Source organism: Pyrgilauda ruficollis, unplaced genomic scaffold (assembly GCF_017590135.1).
Source record: "Pyrgilauda ruficollis isolate IOZ18807 unplaced genomic scaffold, ASM1759013v1 scaffold59, whole genome shotgun sequence".
Lineage (NCBI taxonomy): Eukaryota > Metazoa > Chordata > Aves > Passeriformes > Passeridae > Pyrgilauda > Pyrgilauda ruficollis.
Window position 1 is genome coordinate 6,294,730 of NW_024527599.1, and position 17,043 is coordinate 6,311,772.

The 17,043-nt window shown below is 42.9% G+C and overlaps 1 protein-coding gene across 5 annotated transcripts in view; it reads right to left on the reverse strand.

Annotated features, from left to right (window-relative positions):
• The window catches only part of CUX1 (cut like homeobox 1), a 266,545-nt gene that overhangs the window by 53,920 nt on the left and 195,582 nt on the right, over nt 1-17,043 (reverse strand). The window contains exons 15-20 of one of the 5 annotated variants that reach the window (XM_041482904.1): nt 15,667-16,032; nt 14,652-14,717; nt 13,192-13,293; nt 10,183-11,009; nt 8,619-8,784; nt 7,903-7,959 (exon numbers count right to left, since the gene is read on the reverse strand). The exons of 1 other annotated variant lie outside the window; for it this stretch is intronic. In XM_041482904.1, the coding sequence (XP_041338838.1) occupies nt 7,903-7,959; nt 8,619-8,784; nt 10,183-11,009; nt 13,192-13,293; nt 14,652-14,717; nt 15,667-16,032 (1,584 nt within the window). Of the gene's footprint in view, nt 1-7,902; nt 7,960-8,618; nt 8,785-10,182; nt 11,010-13,191; nt 13,294-14,651; nt 14,718-15,666; nt 16,339-17,043 lie in introns of all 5 variants that reach the window. 3 more of the 5 variants (XM_041482902.1, XM_041482903.1, XM_041482905.1) reach the window with 3 other exon arrangements.

The following is a 17,043-nucleotide window of genomic DNA, read 5'->3' on the forward strand; positions in this document are numbered from 1 at the left end:
CCTCATAATCTCTCCATACTGCTTTACTTAATTTGTGATAAAATTGTTGAGAAAGGGTACTTAATGTAGGACAGTCAGTAAAAGTAATTTATCATCTTCCCGCTTCGGTGCTCACGTTATCAGCGAACTCATTTTCTGCATTCATCATGCAATCAGCCTATTATTTGCATATTAATCAGGCAGTGGACCATGAAAGAGCTGCATCCCAGCCAAATGCTGCACTATCTCAGGAGGAACACTCAGTAATTATCATACATCAGTGTTATGATGTGGTAATTGATTATAACATCTTTCTGTTGCCCCTGGGGAGTCCCACTGCTAACCCAGCTTCAGGCATTCTGTGCAGATTTTTCTCTGAAAATTAGAGAAACCATTGCTGTCCTTTTATTAATGTTTTTTACCTTTACAATAGACAGCTCTCTGAGCATTTCCAAGGTACTTTTGCCTGTTTCTTTTTATTTAATGAAACCTTCATTAGGGAAAACACCTGTCTTGCATCAAAAAAGTACAAAAAAACCCCAGCCAATCATCCCAATCAGTCCCCCCCACAAAACCCAGTTGGGCTCGTTCATATTTGTCCTCTCTCTTTCAAGGTCTGGTGGCTTTTTAGGTGCTGGTGTTGCTTATATAATGCCCTTCCCCATCAAACACAACAAAATGTTGCAACTTCAATAGACAGTAATTGCAAAGTTCGCATAAAGGCAGTTAAGTTGCTTTATTTAGGTGCCAAATGAGAGGCTAATTTTGGTCCTCTCATAAAGGACAAATGAAACATCTGCCAGTTCAAACTTGCACTATTTTTAGGACCTGAGTTCCAGAGGGGTAAACCAGAGAAACAAACACTAACCACAGCTGTGGTTACACCGTGGTCAATCTCACACCTCCCTGGTGTGGGAGCCCTTCCCAGCAGCATCCCAGGAGCCCTTGGAAAGCAGCAAGAAAAGGGGAGATGGCTCTCAGAAGGGACCACCTCGTGCCAGAAAACAGAAGGATGCTTTGACAAGGGCATGGAGGGACAGAACAATGGGGGAATGGCTTCCCACTGCCAGAGAGATGGGATACTGGGGAGGAACTCTTCCCTGTGAGGCTGCTGAGGCTCTGGCACAGGGTGCCCAGAGAAGCTGTGGCTGCCCTGGATCCCTGGAAATGCTCCAGGTAGGGTTGGATGGGGCTTGGAGCAACCTGGGACAGGGAAAGTGTCCCTGCCCTGGCAGGGGTGGGACTGGATGAGCTTTAAGGTCCCTCCCAACGCAACCCATCCTGTGATTCTGTGACAAGTTGCCATCAGCAATATCTTTGACAAGTATAAATCCTGAACATGTACTATCAGGCCTTTTTTACATTTCTTGTTGTAATTGTATTTTCTCCTTTCATTGGCTTTTTAATTGGCTATCTTTCTCTTTTCACTTTTATTTAAATTTGATCTCAAATCCACTTTGCTTTGTTTTCAATGCAAGTTGCATTTCTCATCAGATTTAAAACAATCACTGGATTCTTTCATTTGCTGCTTCTCTGGGAGGTTGTTGGCAAGTTAAAAAACCCTGCAACCCTACATGCATCAAATGAGGTGAGACAAATTCCTAAGTTTCTCTCACACCCTAATGTAAAGGACAGGCTGGAAGGTAACTTAGAAGACATTCATTTTCTGGTAATCTTCTGTTTTTTCATCTTGGGAATGATTTGCTATCAAGCAATATGTAACTCCATAATCAGAACAGGCTGTTTATTTCCCGGATTCAGAGCTGCTGGGTGAAGAGGATTTCCATCCCCATTATGAGATGGAAATAACAACCCGCACATTTGGTGCTCACACACCTTTTTCCCAGTATTTTGGGAAGAAAATAGCCCATTATCTGTTCTTTGAATTGAAAGCAAGGTAATTTTCATCCAGCGGAGGAGCATTTGGCAATTTGCTGAGCAGCAGTCGGGCTGCTGCCCAGGGAGGGCTGAGGGTACCGTGGCCATCTCCACCACACCGGTGGCCTGCAGCCCCCTTCCTTTTACCACCAGCAGCCAAAAGACCAACATGAACTTCTGCCAGCTGCCAGAATCTTCTATCCCCAACAGAAAATCATCTGCTCCCTTTGGAGAAGCCTTTCCAAGCTCTGGTGCAGCTGCCAGCCCACGGGGGACAGAGCGCGGCCGCCACGGCGGCTCCTGACCCTGCCTGGAGCTGCAGAGCCCTGGCCTCTCTGGGTGTCTGTGCTGCTCCACTTAGGCTGGAATTTGCCTTCCCAACCTCTCAGCTCCTCCTTTTCCAGCCAGCCCCTCCGTGCTTTGCAGTTGGCAGCGGGGAGGGGGCGAGGGCCCCTCCCCAGGGGAGGCCGCGCGTCTCCGAACGCGCACAGAGAGGGGAAGGAAAATGCTGGTAATTAATGAAGTGGAGTAGTAAGTAATGAAATTAACAACAGTGGAATTTACAGAGCTAGACTGCTCAATGGCCATGGTTTCTCTCCCTAACTATATCCCCTTTTTAGCAACTCTCATGCTAACTGCTACTCTGTGAACTACCTGAGAAGCCTGAGGCGATAATGGTCAGGAAAGTTTCTTTTTTTTCACACAGCTTAAAAAAAAATAAATCTTCATTTATTAATTCTGCTCTTTGAAAATGAAGATTTTAAGGATAAGCCATTGCTGTGCCTGGCTCAGTGTTGCTGCAGAGCCACACCTGAACTCCTTGCTTGAGGATCTCACACTAAGGGGGAGTGAGTGTCAAGGACCCACATTCCCAAATTAACCACAGAAATAAAACCTAGCTGCAACCTGAGTGGGTAACTTCTCCAAAACAAATGCTACGAGTCCATAACTGCACTTAGGAGTGAATTAAATTTGCCTTCAGAATCCAGCACAGGTCTCCTCTTTGCTGTATCAACAGGAACATTGTAATTGAGTCACAAGGAGTGTCAGCCTAGAAAACAGTGTTCACTCCCTGATTTCATGTTTTATTTTAGCCCTTCTAAAAGCCCCTTTAGCCCTTCTCACAGCAAATATGTGACCACAGCAAGGACAGAGTCGTCTTTTGCAAACTGAATCAGTGGGTGGTTCCATGGACAGAGAATACAACCAGCAGAGGAATTTCTCCACAAATACTGACTATTTGCAAACATCACTGATGGAAAAGGAGCAGGGCTGTGGGAGGCAGCCTGGGCAGGACAGGCCCCAGCAGGAAGCAGGAATGCCCAGCTGATGGCCAGGAATCAGAGCCAGCGTTGTGTTCAGAATCAACTCGAGGCACTGACTTCATGCTGCATTCCCAGGTCTCAGCGAGGTGCCCTGACAGCCACTCTCCTGGTTTTATTGATACCAGAAAGGCTGCCAGGGAGCTTTTCATGGTCCAAATGTCAGGGAAGTGGCACAGAAGATGATCACACACGTTACAGACAGACTACAACAGCTGCCCTTATGAGGAGCCAGCTGATACCCTATGGTTTGAAATCAACACAGCCACAGACAACTGCTCCTGAGCCCAATCCCAAACCACACAGAAAAAATGTGGAAACTTCACCAGGATGTGCCAGGGTGCTCCAGGGATAAGCATGAAGGTAACTCTTTGGCTGATGTAGTAGTTCAGCTCTGAACTTTAAAACCACATTTGTACCTAGCACAAAAGGCCACAACTTTCCCAAGTCCAAGACTCAGCAATTGGTCATTAAACACAAAACATCTCTGCAAGGAATTCCTGCAGTCGGCTGTCTGAGCCATGTGATCTCCCTTCTCTTCCATTTCACAGACTACATTAACCACAAACATTTCATGTCATACATTTTTATTAACCTGGAATGCCAGCAAATGACTGCAAAACCATTCCTCTCTCTCTTTTTTTTCTTTTTTTTTTTTTGATTCAACAACAAAAACCAGCTCCAATTTGGAAGGTCTGTCAGCATCACTGCACCAACCAATCACTGGTGACATCACAGTGAAAAGACTCAGCTCTCCCAGCTGTGCTCTGGAGCACCACTGCATTGGGTGAGCTCTGCCCACCCAAACAAAGCAGAACAACGCAAGGAAAGATGATAAAACACAGGGAGATGGGGGTAAGGGTTTCTCCTTTGGCACCACAAGGCTACTGAGCTTTCCCAGAAGTGCATCAGGATTGTGTTCCTGAATTTGGGCTGCCAGCCTGAAACACGCTCTCTCCCTACTTTGTTTCTCCCAGAGCAGCCAACGTGACAGAATTCTCCTGGTATCAGGAAAATGGGAATATCCACCCAGCACACAGTTAACTACCTGCCCACTCAGCAGCTTCTGTACTGGCCAATGTTACAGGAATCTGTATTACACAAATGAAAATACAGTGGATACCTGGCTCTGCCATCACACCCCGATCTCTCGGTTAATATCATAACAACACAAAATCATCCTGAGGTTTTTCTGATTTGTGTCCCCAAGGGATGATAAGAAGTAATCTCCCCGTTGTTGCAAATGCTTTATTTTGAAAAGAAAGCTTTTATGCATATTTCAGTTGATCTAAATACAGTAGATCTCGGGTTTTTAAATCACCAGATAATACGCAATTATCTCAAGCTAGATTCTGATTTTGAAACAAGCTCTAATTAGCTCCCCATTTTATGCTGCTATAATCCTTTCTTCAACTCCCATGAGTGTTACTATTGCTAAGCAGCATGAGGTTAGGAATGATGGATGATACCCAGAAAGGAAGACAAACAAAAGGGAAATTCAAAATCCCCTGAGATCACCCGCAGCTGTATCGGCAAATGAAGATTTCCACATTAGGTCATAAGACGACCCTTACAGAAACACACACCAAAAAGGCACGTCTTCTTCCCACTGAGTATTTGCAAGCCTTTAATGTAGTATAGAGAGTGTATATGTCCTTCACAGAGGATAAAGAAAAAAGTGAACGTAAAAATTCAGCTTTCCTGCGAGCAGCCACGGACGGAACCAACAGCACCAAAAAGGAAACTCTGTCTCAATCTCCTATAGATACGCAGCACAAACCCTCAAAATAAAACCAACTAATAAAAGCTGTGCACAGTACAAGTATTTAGAGAAATATCTGAGCCTTCTCCTGGCACATGGCAACCGTTCAAACCCACCCCGGCTCCCATCAGCAGTAATGCAACTAAATAAGGGCCAAATTCATCAGGAAAAAATGCTGATGCAGTTGGGTGACACTAATTCAACTTTTTTTTCCATGTGATTTGGTCCATGCTTTTGACACATAAATCATTAAAAAGGCAGATTTACCCAAGGGCATTAGAGCATTTAGGTGGAAAGAAATACACAGAAAAAATGTTAGAAAAGGCACAGCAATACTATTTTTGACCACCTAGGGTACAGACACCATTTTTGTGTAAAACATGTTCCCTGAAACTTGCACAAAATCACCAAGCCTTGAGGAAAACTCACAGGGAGAAAATACAGGCATATACCTGGCTCTCATTTTGGTATAGGCTGTTTTTTACAAAATCCATTAATTGGGTTTCCAAAGAAGAAAACTAAGCTTGGCTTCCCTTTACTATCTCAACATATATATAAATATATAAAACATATATATGTTTATCCATTCACTATATGAAACACTGATGGGCCCATCTTTCTACACGTGAAAATGCAAAATTACTGGACAAAAGGTGAGATTTTCATGAATGAGGTGTTAATCAAAACTTCATGATCTAGAAGTGTAACTAACTGGGCCAGAAATCCAGAAAATCTGGCTAGGTCGATAGAATAGAGCCAAATAGTAATGAGAATACTCCCAGCTAATGAAAGTTTGAGTCGTTACTATGCATGTTGACACTCTGTACACTGAAGACCTTCTTGGCAAAGCACTCAGGAGCCACTGAGTGTATTAGTTTAATTTCACTTCTTTCCCTTCATGCATTCAACAAGTTCCCAGCCAATTATATTACATGGAAAAGGCTCCAGACCTCTCCTCGTTTCAAAATTGTTCTGATTAATTTCTGTTTTAAAATTACAAGTATGCAACCTTCTCTGCCTTGATTTTCCTGGGAAATGTCTCAGAAGACCAGAAAATTGGAGCTGTCTCTCTCTCTCTCTTTTTTTTTTTTTCCTCCCTGCCCTGGAGTGATGGATCTTTCACAAATGCATAATTATTATTACCTTTTCCAAACTGTTTGCTGCATTTTTAATTACAGAACAGCTGCTAATAAAAGGAAATTACCAAACTGCCCTTCCTCATTCAAATAACTTGGTTTTTGCTCTTTTGTTCTGCCTGGTGTCACAACCTTCCTTATTCCTTCAAACAGAGAAAGGCACCAAGAAAAGAACATTTTGTACAACAATTCTATTTTTAATCCTCCGAGAGGAGGTAGAAAAGGGCACGAGCCCATTTTCTCATTTGTAAGTTGGCTTTAAGGAATGAAGGAGGACAATCATCAATAACATGATTTTATTAGCTGATAGGAACGTGTCACCTCACAAAATATTAGCTCAAGGGCAGGAACTGACAAACGACACTGGGAGTGTGGGAGGGAACAAAATATCCCAGCAGCAAAACTGAACTTCCTGAAGGAAATCACTTTCAGCTCCCAGCCATCCCCCCGGGAATCCAGAGGGTGGTTGGATTTTAATACTATGGGCTTGTCTTTCCATCTTTTATAATTAGAGCTAGTCATAAATATGAAGATTAGCAATAACAATGCAGCATTTCCCAGCTCCTCTGATTTCGAATTCCCCCTAAAATGGCTACAATTAATTACTCATATTTTCCACGCCGTCTCAGGCGTTTGTAACTGTGACACTCTTGCACGGCATTGATGCCGCAAAAAAAGTACTCAATGGCATGTTTTTAATGAACCATCACAGGAAATTTCCATGTTCCCTAAATGCTTGGCTATAAGTAACAATAGCCCTATGATTGCAAATAATTTTCTCCCATTTTGGTTTTGTTTTCATGGCTTGTTTTTACTGGGGGCATTTTTTTTATTCTTTCTTTTATGTATTTATTTTCAACTGTTCTCCTTAAGAAAAACGTGGACTGAATATCATCACGAATTTTCTTCTAGTAAAATCTTTTAGAATGCAAAACAGTTTCCCCAGTAGAGAGAAAAAAACACTTTAGCTGGGATATTTAGAGTAAAGCCAGCGAGCTGCAGAAAAAAGGAGTTTTTCAGAATAGCAGAGAGGTGAAAGAAGAGCGCAACCCTTCCCTGTCTGTGCCCTGAAATGCAGCAGTTCTCCAGCACAGGGCACTGGCTGTAAGCACAGAGCAGGGCACGGGTATTTTTCTGGAGTGTTTTACGTCAGTGAAGCATTTCATTGGTAAGAGGCTGTGTGGGTAGAGTTTGGTATCTAACAGCAGGAACACAGCTGTTCTCTCCTGTCCCAGCCTCCCTCCTATCCTGTGACCATCTCTAAAGCCTTCAGCCACTCACTTCCCTGACACTCAGCTTTGCTGCATCTGCTTTTTTATTTATTTTTATTTTTTGAAAATGAAAAAAAGAAAAAATAAGGTCAGCTGGGAATGTTTAATGAAGCTTGAAACAGACGTAACGTGGTCTGTTCCCCACCTTTGGATTAACAAAGCAGATTTTGTGCAAAGGAGAGTGGAAAAAAACCTACCAGCAAGTGAGGCAGCTGGAGTATGTGGATCACATTACAAACCAAGGGCTTGTTTTACAGCCATTGTCACATGTCACATTGATAAGCTGAACTATGGCAAAAAAAAGCCCTTACAGAGCCAATGATCTCTCAGATCAGACAGAGTCTCTTTACCTAATATATGCAGCTAAATATGTGTGCTCCCTACATCTGCCATAGCAACAAGGAGAGAAAGAGGAATTAACTGCATTAATAAAAAAAAACTGAAGGGACTCCTGTGTGATACAACAAAATGTGAGAAACCTCTCAGCATCAAAGCAAACGCAACAAAAGCACAGAGAATTATTTCAGAGCAAATCATTGAAACCAGCTGATTACCTGAGCTTGCACATCCCTGCTGTAGGGAATCCTGTAATGATGTCACAGAGTGAAGGACTAGATAAGAGAGGAGAGGAAAATCAGGGAACAATAAAAGGAGATGCCAAACCACAAACTAAACAGTAAGCAGGCTCAACAAATAGCACAGTGCTGATCTCGGCAAGGGCTCGCTGCTCAGTTAACTCATGGCACAGAAAGGTGCACCCAGGCCAGGCTCCAGCCTGGCTTTTCTGTGTCAACAGGTACTAGGGGAAGAGACAGCCACAACAGAAGTGCCATTGCAACCCAGCATTCCCCCTTTAAAGCTCAGTTTTCCAGCTCACCTCCTGAGACAGCAATCGATATTCTCCCTGGAACAATCCAAATCCCCTGTGCAACCCTAGGAAACAGCGCACAACATTTTCCAGCTCTTTGGCCAAAATTTTTGGGATTGTGTGTCATATTCATGCCTAGATAATATCACCCTAATGAGGAACTTGATAACTGCTGCTTATCAATTACACATAAACGTTCATAAACATTCCCAGCACATTCTCTTAGGGACTGGCCGGGCTGCCAGGGTGGGATGGTGCCACTTCCATAACACCTGGACCAGCACTAGTGCAAGGCTGGCTTACTGCAAATTTAAAAAAAAAAATACAGAAAATAGAAAAAGAAAAAAAAAAAAAAACCTCTCCTCCTCCTCAACTCAAACAACATAGTGGAATTTTAATTACCTTGTCCTTGTTGCTGCCCTTGTGCAGGCAGGACACACTGTCCCAGCTCACCATTCAACCAGAGCTGCATACGAATAAATGGTTCTCGGCCTTTTTGGGTCAATTTGCTCCATGGCTTTGGCCTGGAGAGCATGTCACTGACACTTCCTTGGGACAGCCCCAATACCTGAAGTGAAGCAACCAAGAATGGCACGTTAACACACTGGCAGTGGAAACGGGGGGAATTTAAATTATTTTGGTTTCCTTTACTCTATCGCTCAAATTGTTTGTATATGGACAATTATAAAAGCTGTAAAAATTGGACAATTATAAAAACTCTATTCTGTGGATACTTGGATGGAAATGCTTTTCTTCCTGCCGTGTTGCCTTCTGAAGGAAGGTGGGTTTTTCCTGTAGGATCTGGGTGGCAGCAGCCTGGTGAAGGATTTGCATGCTTTTCATATTTTGTGTCAAACAGTTTCATCAGTTTTAACAGGAAAAACACCGAGTCCAGGCACACACAGGCAGATGAAACAGGCAATGACTGGCATGTATTTTGTTCTCAAACAAAAATAATTGGGACTTTTGAGACTAGGCCTATATTTGGTTGATTTTTGGGGGATGAATTATAACGATGTGTGTTTTCACCTGTAGCAGCAGCTGCTCCACATAAGTAAATATTTAAGAATACAGCTGAATGCGGGGGGGAGGGGGGAGAATTTCAGACAGGCAGAATGCAATTACTTGCCTGGTATTCAGCACTGGTACAAGAGTTAAAAATCATACTTAATGAAAGCTGCCACGGGATCTTTAATGACCCCGAGAGGTCAGACTTTTCATTTTACATCTTAGTGAGAAGGTAATAGTGCGATGCCAGCTCCTATTACACTTTTATATTGATTCAATTCTTTATAGGAAGAAGAAAAAACAAATGTCCAACACTTTTTACAGCCTGGGAGGGGTTTTCTGATGTTTAGGGACCCTCAAAATCCCATGTGCTCAGTGCTTAGGGCTCACAACTTGAGAACTTCAGGGAACCTTATCTGAAATCAAACATTGCTCTAAAACATCTCAGAGCACACTGAGGTACTGAGCACCAGGTATTAGAAATGACTTGGAATTCTTGACTTCAGACTAAGGAGAGTTAGGGGATTTTCCATGTGTTTGTTTTAATGCCCTTGTGCACATTTCCAAATAATAACGAAAAAGGAAAAGTGCTCTTGTGTCCATAATCTTCGCTTATAACAAACTTAAGACTCTCCAGTCATGACAATGGTATTACTCAAATATTCCACGAATTCATTACATTAACCATGAAATATTGAGTCTCAACAACGTTTGCTTCAGCTTGCAAGTTTTCTAAACGTGGGGCCCCATCCCTAATTCCAAGTGGCTGAAGCCAATCCCTGTATAAAAACCCTTGCAATTCCTACCACACAGGGAAACTAACACTTTGTAAGTTTTGAAATACTTCACACAGGGAGCAAAAACATTTTTCCACAGGACCCCTCTGCCTCTGCACCTGTGTAAGGAGCAGAGGGCACAATCACAACACTGGTGAAACAAGAGAGAACCACTTCTTTACCTTTTCCCCAAAGATCCTTTGGCAGATGCCATTCTTTGCTAGCTTTTCCTTGACCTGCCGCGTTAGCTCTATGGTATCCACCTCCTGGTACATATAAATCTCATACTGCTCGGGTGTCAGTGGAGGAACCGAAGGTTTGGATGGCTTGGACAAGGACACGATAGGGGATGAAGGGAGGGGGCTATTCTGTGGTGTCTCACTGCGACTCGCCCCAGTCATGCTCAATTCAGAACTCTGCGAGTACGGAGATTCCGCGTTTGGCCACTCTTTCCAATACTCGGAAGAAGACGGTCCTTGGAGCTGGCTACGATCTGGCCTAGTCTGATTGCTGACCTTTTCTTTTCCACCACTGGCTTCCTCAACTTTTATATCTTCAGGAAGAGCTGCATTTCTTCTCTCATGCTGCACAGTATTCCACCAATGGTCCTTCCAAACACCACCACGTCCCAACTCATTTTTAACATGCCTCAACATACCCTGGGCAGAATCACTTATTCCATGAAGCTCTAAAACAGGTGCCTCCTGAGGCTCCTTTTTGAGCCCAGAGAGGTTCTGCAATGCAGAGATACTGGAATCAGTGACAGATGAATGTTTCTTCAGGGATATGGCCAAAGGAGAATAGCTGGAAACCGAAGACATTGCAGGTGTAGACACTAGTTTGGGGGACAGGATAGAAATGTCAGCTTGAGATAGAGGTGGTGTTTTTAAGGCAGGTTCAAGGGCAGCCTGCTGTGCCTCCATTTCCCGTCGGGCTTGTTGCAGAATGGATCGAATTGCATCATCAGAATTGCCACTGCTAGAGGCAGAAGGCGGCTGAGCCGGCTCAGCTATGAAAAACAACCAAAAGACTAAATGCAACAGAGGAAAATGCTTTATATTCAACACGTGCTACTGTAAACATTTCCCTGACAGGGAAAAAAAAAAACCAAAACGGGGCTGAAATACATTTCTGGATGGGAGGGAGGAGTTTTCACTAAGCAGAGATTTTCACTTTTCAAAATAATGTAAGATTTCCAAAGCTCTTCACTGGAAAATTTTGAGAGTTGCCAAAGTGCTGGATGTTTGCACGCACAGACTCGGCTGCACAAGTCTGGGATCACTTGCCCTTCCACCAGTGTAAAAATTTTCAAATAAATGCCTTTGAAAATCAACCCTTCACTTCTTCTTCCCCCACCCCCACGTGGTCAATAACATTTTATAGCTGCATTTACAAAGTTATTTAACCTTTCGCTTCACTCTTTTCTCCACAAATGAATTTAACACGCACTCAGAACTGAACACAGCTGCATTCACCTGGACAGACTATTACAGTATAAATAAGGTGAGACCTTTAAACTTCAGAAACACAACACACAAATTACAACAAAGACAGAACTTTAGGAAGAGATGATCATCATTATTTCACCTGACAAACTAAATATGCTCCTGCTTCCTGTTTTCTTGTACCATGGTCGCAACCACTGAAATAAACAGCTCTACCAGAGCCAGGCTGATACCTGGCCATCACCCTCTCCTTTATCTGAAGCTCTAGGATGGAGTCACAGGTGCTTTCAGCAGAGATAACCCCCAAATGCAGCATTCCAGTGGGGAACCAGGGTTTGAGTGGCTGTGCTGCAGCAGTCAGGGATGAGCAGAGACTGGAACGTGGGTGGGGAATTATCTCTGCAAAGCCAGGAGGTTTTGCAATGGCATCTGCTTCTATTTCAGTCTCCACTGAGGTCCCCAGTGCTTGGAAACCAGTTCCTCTGAAAGCTGCTCTGCAGAGAACAGGCAGTGAAGCACCAGGTTGGAGCAGGGAACCCCACACTGCAAGGAGTGGCACCAAAGTGAAATAAGATTTCCAACACGCTGTGTATGGCTCCAGTAATACTAAAGCTCATCTGAATGCATTTCTGAATTTGCCTCCCTACATTCCTTCCTGTCACACACTGCAAAATACATGAAAAGCTAAGAAATAGGAAAAAAAGACAGTGAGACTATCTCTGCTGTTTTATCTGCTGGTTTCACAGGGAGTTTTGAGGCCAAATTAATATTTGAAAGGAAGTCTGAGACTCTCAGATGAAACATGCTACTGAGTAACATTCTTGCAGTTTCATACACAAAGCTCTCTATGTAATAATTTCCTGCATAAAGTCATATTATTTAGATAATATATTAACTAGTGTTTTATATTCTGCCATGAGATTAACTTAGTTTTCATTTGAAAGACAACTATCCAAAACTGTAAATCAGTATTTATTTTTAAAAATGAAACAGAAGTATTGCACAGTAATTTCTACTTCAGCCCAAGAGTGCTACTGGGAATTCTTAAAACTGAGAGGGCCATGGACTAGACAGAAATGTTAATTACATGACAGCATATAATGAGAAATTAGACTTATTTCAGGCTAAGAGGGATTTTTTGGGAAAGGGAATGTGTTTTGGATTTGCCAGTTCATTCACTGAATACGTTCTGTAACCAAAAATAAAGTAATCTAAGAGTCAGGACTGAGTGTGCCTGTATGAGTACAGGATGCACCATGGTGCTGGCACTGGTAATTGCTGCCTGGAGTGTGACCTCCACCCCAACAAATCCATCCAGCCCCTCTCCCATGCAGCTGTGTCCCTGGGGCCTGAGTGAGAAGAATGGAAGAGAAAGCAGGACCTGCTCCCTTTCCAAGGAGCAAACTGGGAGGAGAAAGGATTCTGTAGGTTCCCCTCAGTGACTCCTGCAGGTTTGGAGGGCAGCCAGGAGCTCAGAGCTCTCTTTATCACAGGGATAAAGGTGTTCAGAAATCCCACAGGGAGCAGGGAGAGCAGAGACCTCACCACGCCGGGACACGTGCGACCTTAACTTGGGACATCTCAGAGACAGAAACAACTCCACTAAATAACAATAAAAATCTCCAAAAAACTCTTCAAACCTACTCTGAAGCTTTTAAGAATATAATTAACTGACCAGAAAGCTCATGGCAATTGTTTTAATTAAATTCTGCAGTAAAAGCAGGCAGAGACAAAATGAGGCCGTACCTGTTTTCTGTACTTGCAGCTCCCTTTTGGCTTGTTCGAGAATGGATTTGATGGCTTCATCAGAGCCAGACTCTGCGGTTCGGATTCGCGTGGTTATGTTACCTGGGGAGGAAAACACAACTAATGACACCAGGAAAACTCTTATTTGGCTGTCTTTGTAACACAAACACACACTGTATGTGATACATGGCCAGCACAACCTGAGGACAACTTGCACAGGACCTTTATCAACATTGACACCACACAAAAAAAGTACTTAACATAATAAAAGCAAAATATCCTCATTGTGCCTGTCTCTAGCTGCCCCAGAATGGTGAGAACTCCAGAGGAAGAACTACGTGGTCATATATTCCTTTTCTATGGTAACATATATAGATCTATTCTTTTTTCTTTTTTTTTTTCTTTTTTTTTTTTTTTTGAGGGGAAGAGGAAACAGAAGGGAAAAGAACTGGAGGGGAAAGGAAGAAAGCTAAAAAAATAAGCCCAGGAATCAACTTAAAAATGGCATCAGCTGCTAGGCAAAGCATGATGAGTATACATTCAGCCCAAAACAGAATTAAAAAGTAACTAGATAAAAATAATTTTTAACTTTCTAGAGGTTAATACATTAAGAGAAAGAGTCATTTAAACGCAGATATCATTTGAAGTACTCTCCAGCTAAGAGCTATTACTTGGTTGTTTGGTTTTGCCTTTTTTTTTTTGTTTTGTTTGTTTTTTAACCTCTAAGGGGAAGAAAAGGAGGGAAAACTGTGAGTGCTACTGCACTTAACTGCATTTTCCATTACGAGATTATTGTTTGTAAGCAATTGAGGTAATTTGTGACTGGAGTCAAAATAACTACAAACTTTAGATGTACCTGCCTTTGTTTTTACTTCTTTCTGGTCTCACTAAAAGAAAATTTCTGGAACTAATCTATAACAAAAATGTGCAGACATTCTGTTCAGTGATAATTTATGGATCTGATGTTCACTTATCTTGATGTCTTTTTCATATATAATACTGAACTAAGCATCACACCAATTTAGCAGTGTACTAAAGTGGAATTTGTCAGCATAAGCCCCCTGAGAAGAAAGAAGCAAACCTAGAGCAGAAGCAGTATGCAATTGATGTTATAACTGTGCAACTTTCTCCCTCCAAAACCATAAAAATAGCAAAGAGAGCATTTCAATAGATCTGATGACTTTATAAAGCCACTTCCATCTCTTCTCTCTCTTTATCTGTTTTGCAGGGGGGATGGGAGTGGAAGAACTATCCAAACAGGGTTATGTTAGTACAGCAGCAGCAGAATTAGAAAAAGCAAAGTGTTCATCTAACCCATGGTTTGTTTTATACTTACTGTCTGTTTTTCTATCAGATTCCAGGCCAGAATCAAACTGCACAGTTTTAAGGAAACACACAGCTAAAGCACACTCCACTTCCTAGGGATTGACTGCAAAGAAAAACACCTGCCTGTGACGTACCTTCAGACCCATTTCTTCGTTTCGGTACTTCCTGAAATAGTCTGTTCAGGTTCTGGCCTGGATTCTCTGTTGAAAAACAAGTTTGGTAAGAACAAAACAATCAGGGGATGGTTGCTCTGACATCACGGGCTGTGTGACATGAGGAGCTGGCAGCCTGGCCCTGAGCTCTCTTGGCCCCTCAGGCCCCTGAGCAGGAGGAACTGGCTACTTGGGAAGAAGCAAGGCTGGCTGATTTGTTAATAAAGATTACAGCTATGTTCGGAAAGGAGATTAGACAGATATAAATAAATGTCTAGAGATACCAAAAATGAAGAGGTTAAAGATGGGCAGATAATCCCCTCAAGTACAATCATCAAAAGGAAGAACAGATTATAAATCTAACAGTGTGTGCTTCCAATTAAACAAAATCTAGGAAAACCCTGCCTGTCCTTTCCAATATTTCTTGACTGTAAACAACTTACTTTTCAGTTTCTCTAAATGTAAATCTCAGCCTTAAGATGAATCACAATGAAATGCATGTTACTTCTTAAAATCGCTGCCTTAAATATGCAAAGCTGCTTTAAACTGGGATTGTGTTTTAATTACTCATCTCATGCATCACCTACCCTATTTTGCCAGAACACTTTGGGGAAAAAACATAATCACACAAGACACAACAAAAGCCTGGTATCAGTAAATAACCTCCAATAAAAACCCCCAAGTATTTCTGAGGGCTGGTACCCCGAGTAGCTGCTGACCCTTTTGGCTCCGTGTTTAGCTGTGGCACGGAGGGGTTGGGCAGAGAGGGCTGTGAGTGTCCCTGCTGCTCACTCCTGCTGACAGGCACCAACCAGCGGCTAAAAAAAGCGTAAGCACAGATACGAACCTGCCTGAGTGCTGCAGAGCTGAACTTGCTGCACCTGGCACCTGACCTGGGTGACAGCAGCAGCAGCAGCGCACAAACAGCCCCGGATGGAGAAGCTCCTGGTTTGGAATGTTTGGAACTAAGAGGAGCAGGGGGCTGGGGAGCTCTTACCTCTTTGTCTGCCCTGGATGCTGCGAAGAGCCAGGATGTTCTGCTCGTCCGACAGGAACTGCTTCATCTTATGAAATGGCTCCTTGCCTCTCACAGTCAGTTTATTCCATGGCTTTGGCCGGGCCAGGATCTCACTCACAGACCCTTGTGACAGTCCCAACACATAATGTCCAAATATCCGCTGTCCAATATTGTGCTTGATCAACTGCTCTTTCACCTGACGTGCAATTTCGGCCGTGTCTATCTCCTCGCCTTCGGAGATGCTCCCAGCACTTTCTGACTGGCTGGGAGATGGGGCCATGCCATTTACATCCGGGCTTTGTTGTAATGGACTTTGGGAAGATATGGAGTTTGTGCTGTATGGACCTGTTGGAAAAATCATGCTTGTGCTTCCTGCTTCCTGCATTGCCTTGGAGTAGAAGGACTGCATTAGCTGTCGCTGGAGGAGAGAGTTTAGTGCAAATTTTCCTGTGGAGGCCAGGGGTAAGCTGGGGCTCGCCAGGGATGAGCTGAAAAAGTCTTGACTTAAACCCGTTGGTGAGAACTGGTGTGTACCATTAGTATTGGAAGCCTGCTCCCCCGCGTTGCGGAGCAACTGGGAAGGAGGGGAGGCCGGCAAGGTTGCAGGACGCTGACTCTCAGGCTGGTCTTTCCCTTTTCTCCTGGCTGACCCTACAAGGAAGGTCAAACATAATGCATTATGGGGGGTCAAAGAGGGAAAAACCAAGATAAAAAAATGCAAAGTTTGCCCCGCAAAGGGAAAAAGTGCAGATTGACACGGGCCAATGGAGTGGCGGTGGGAGTTTTGGTTTTGTTTGGTTTTGGTTCGTTTTTATTTGTTGGGTTTTTTTTTTCTTTTTTTTTTTTTAAATTTTTATTTTTAATTTTTTTTTTCCATGATTGAAAATTTTTAAGCCAAACAAGGCCCCCAAAACAAACAACATGCATTTCATGTTTGCACCTTTCTTGTATGTTGCAGCCTGGAGAATCCCCCTTACAGACATTAACACTAGAACAGTTACATGAAGTGCAGTGATACAGTTAAATAAATCCAGTTACAGACAGCAAGTCTCTCTGTTGTCTCTCATTCAAGATATGACTCATTGGACCTGACTGAACCCAAATGCAGCAAACATTTACATTTTGGAACAAACCAATTTGAATAAAGGAATAACCATTAGGTGGATGCACCAAGATCACTCAGTTAAAAGTCATAAAACGCTTCAGAATTCAGTAAACCCAGGGCCAGTGGCAACTTTTAACTTTCTTCCAGCTGCAAAAACCATCATTCAAGAATCTGGAAATTCCATGACTTGCCATTTAAAAAATGTGCACACAAGATGTAAAAGCCCACATTAGGAAAGCCAAACAGCAAAC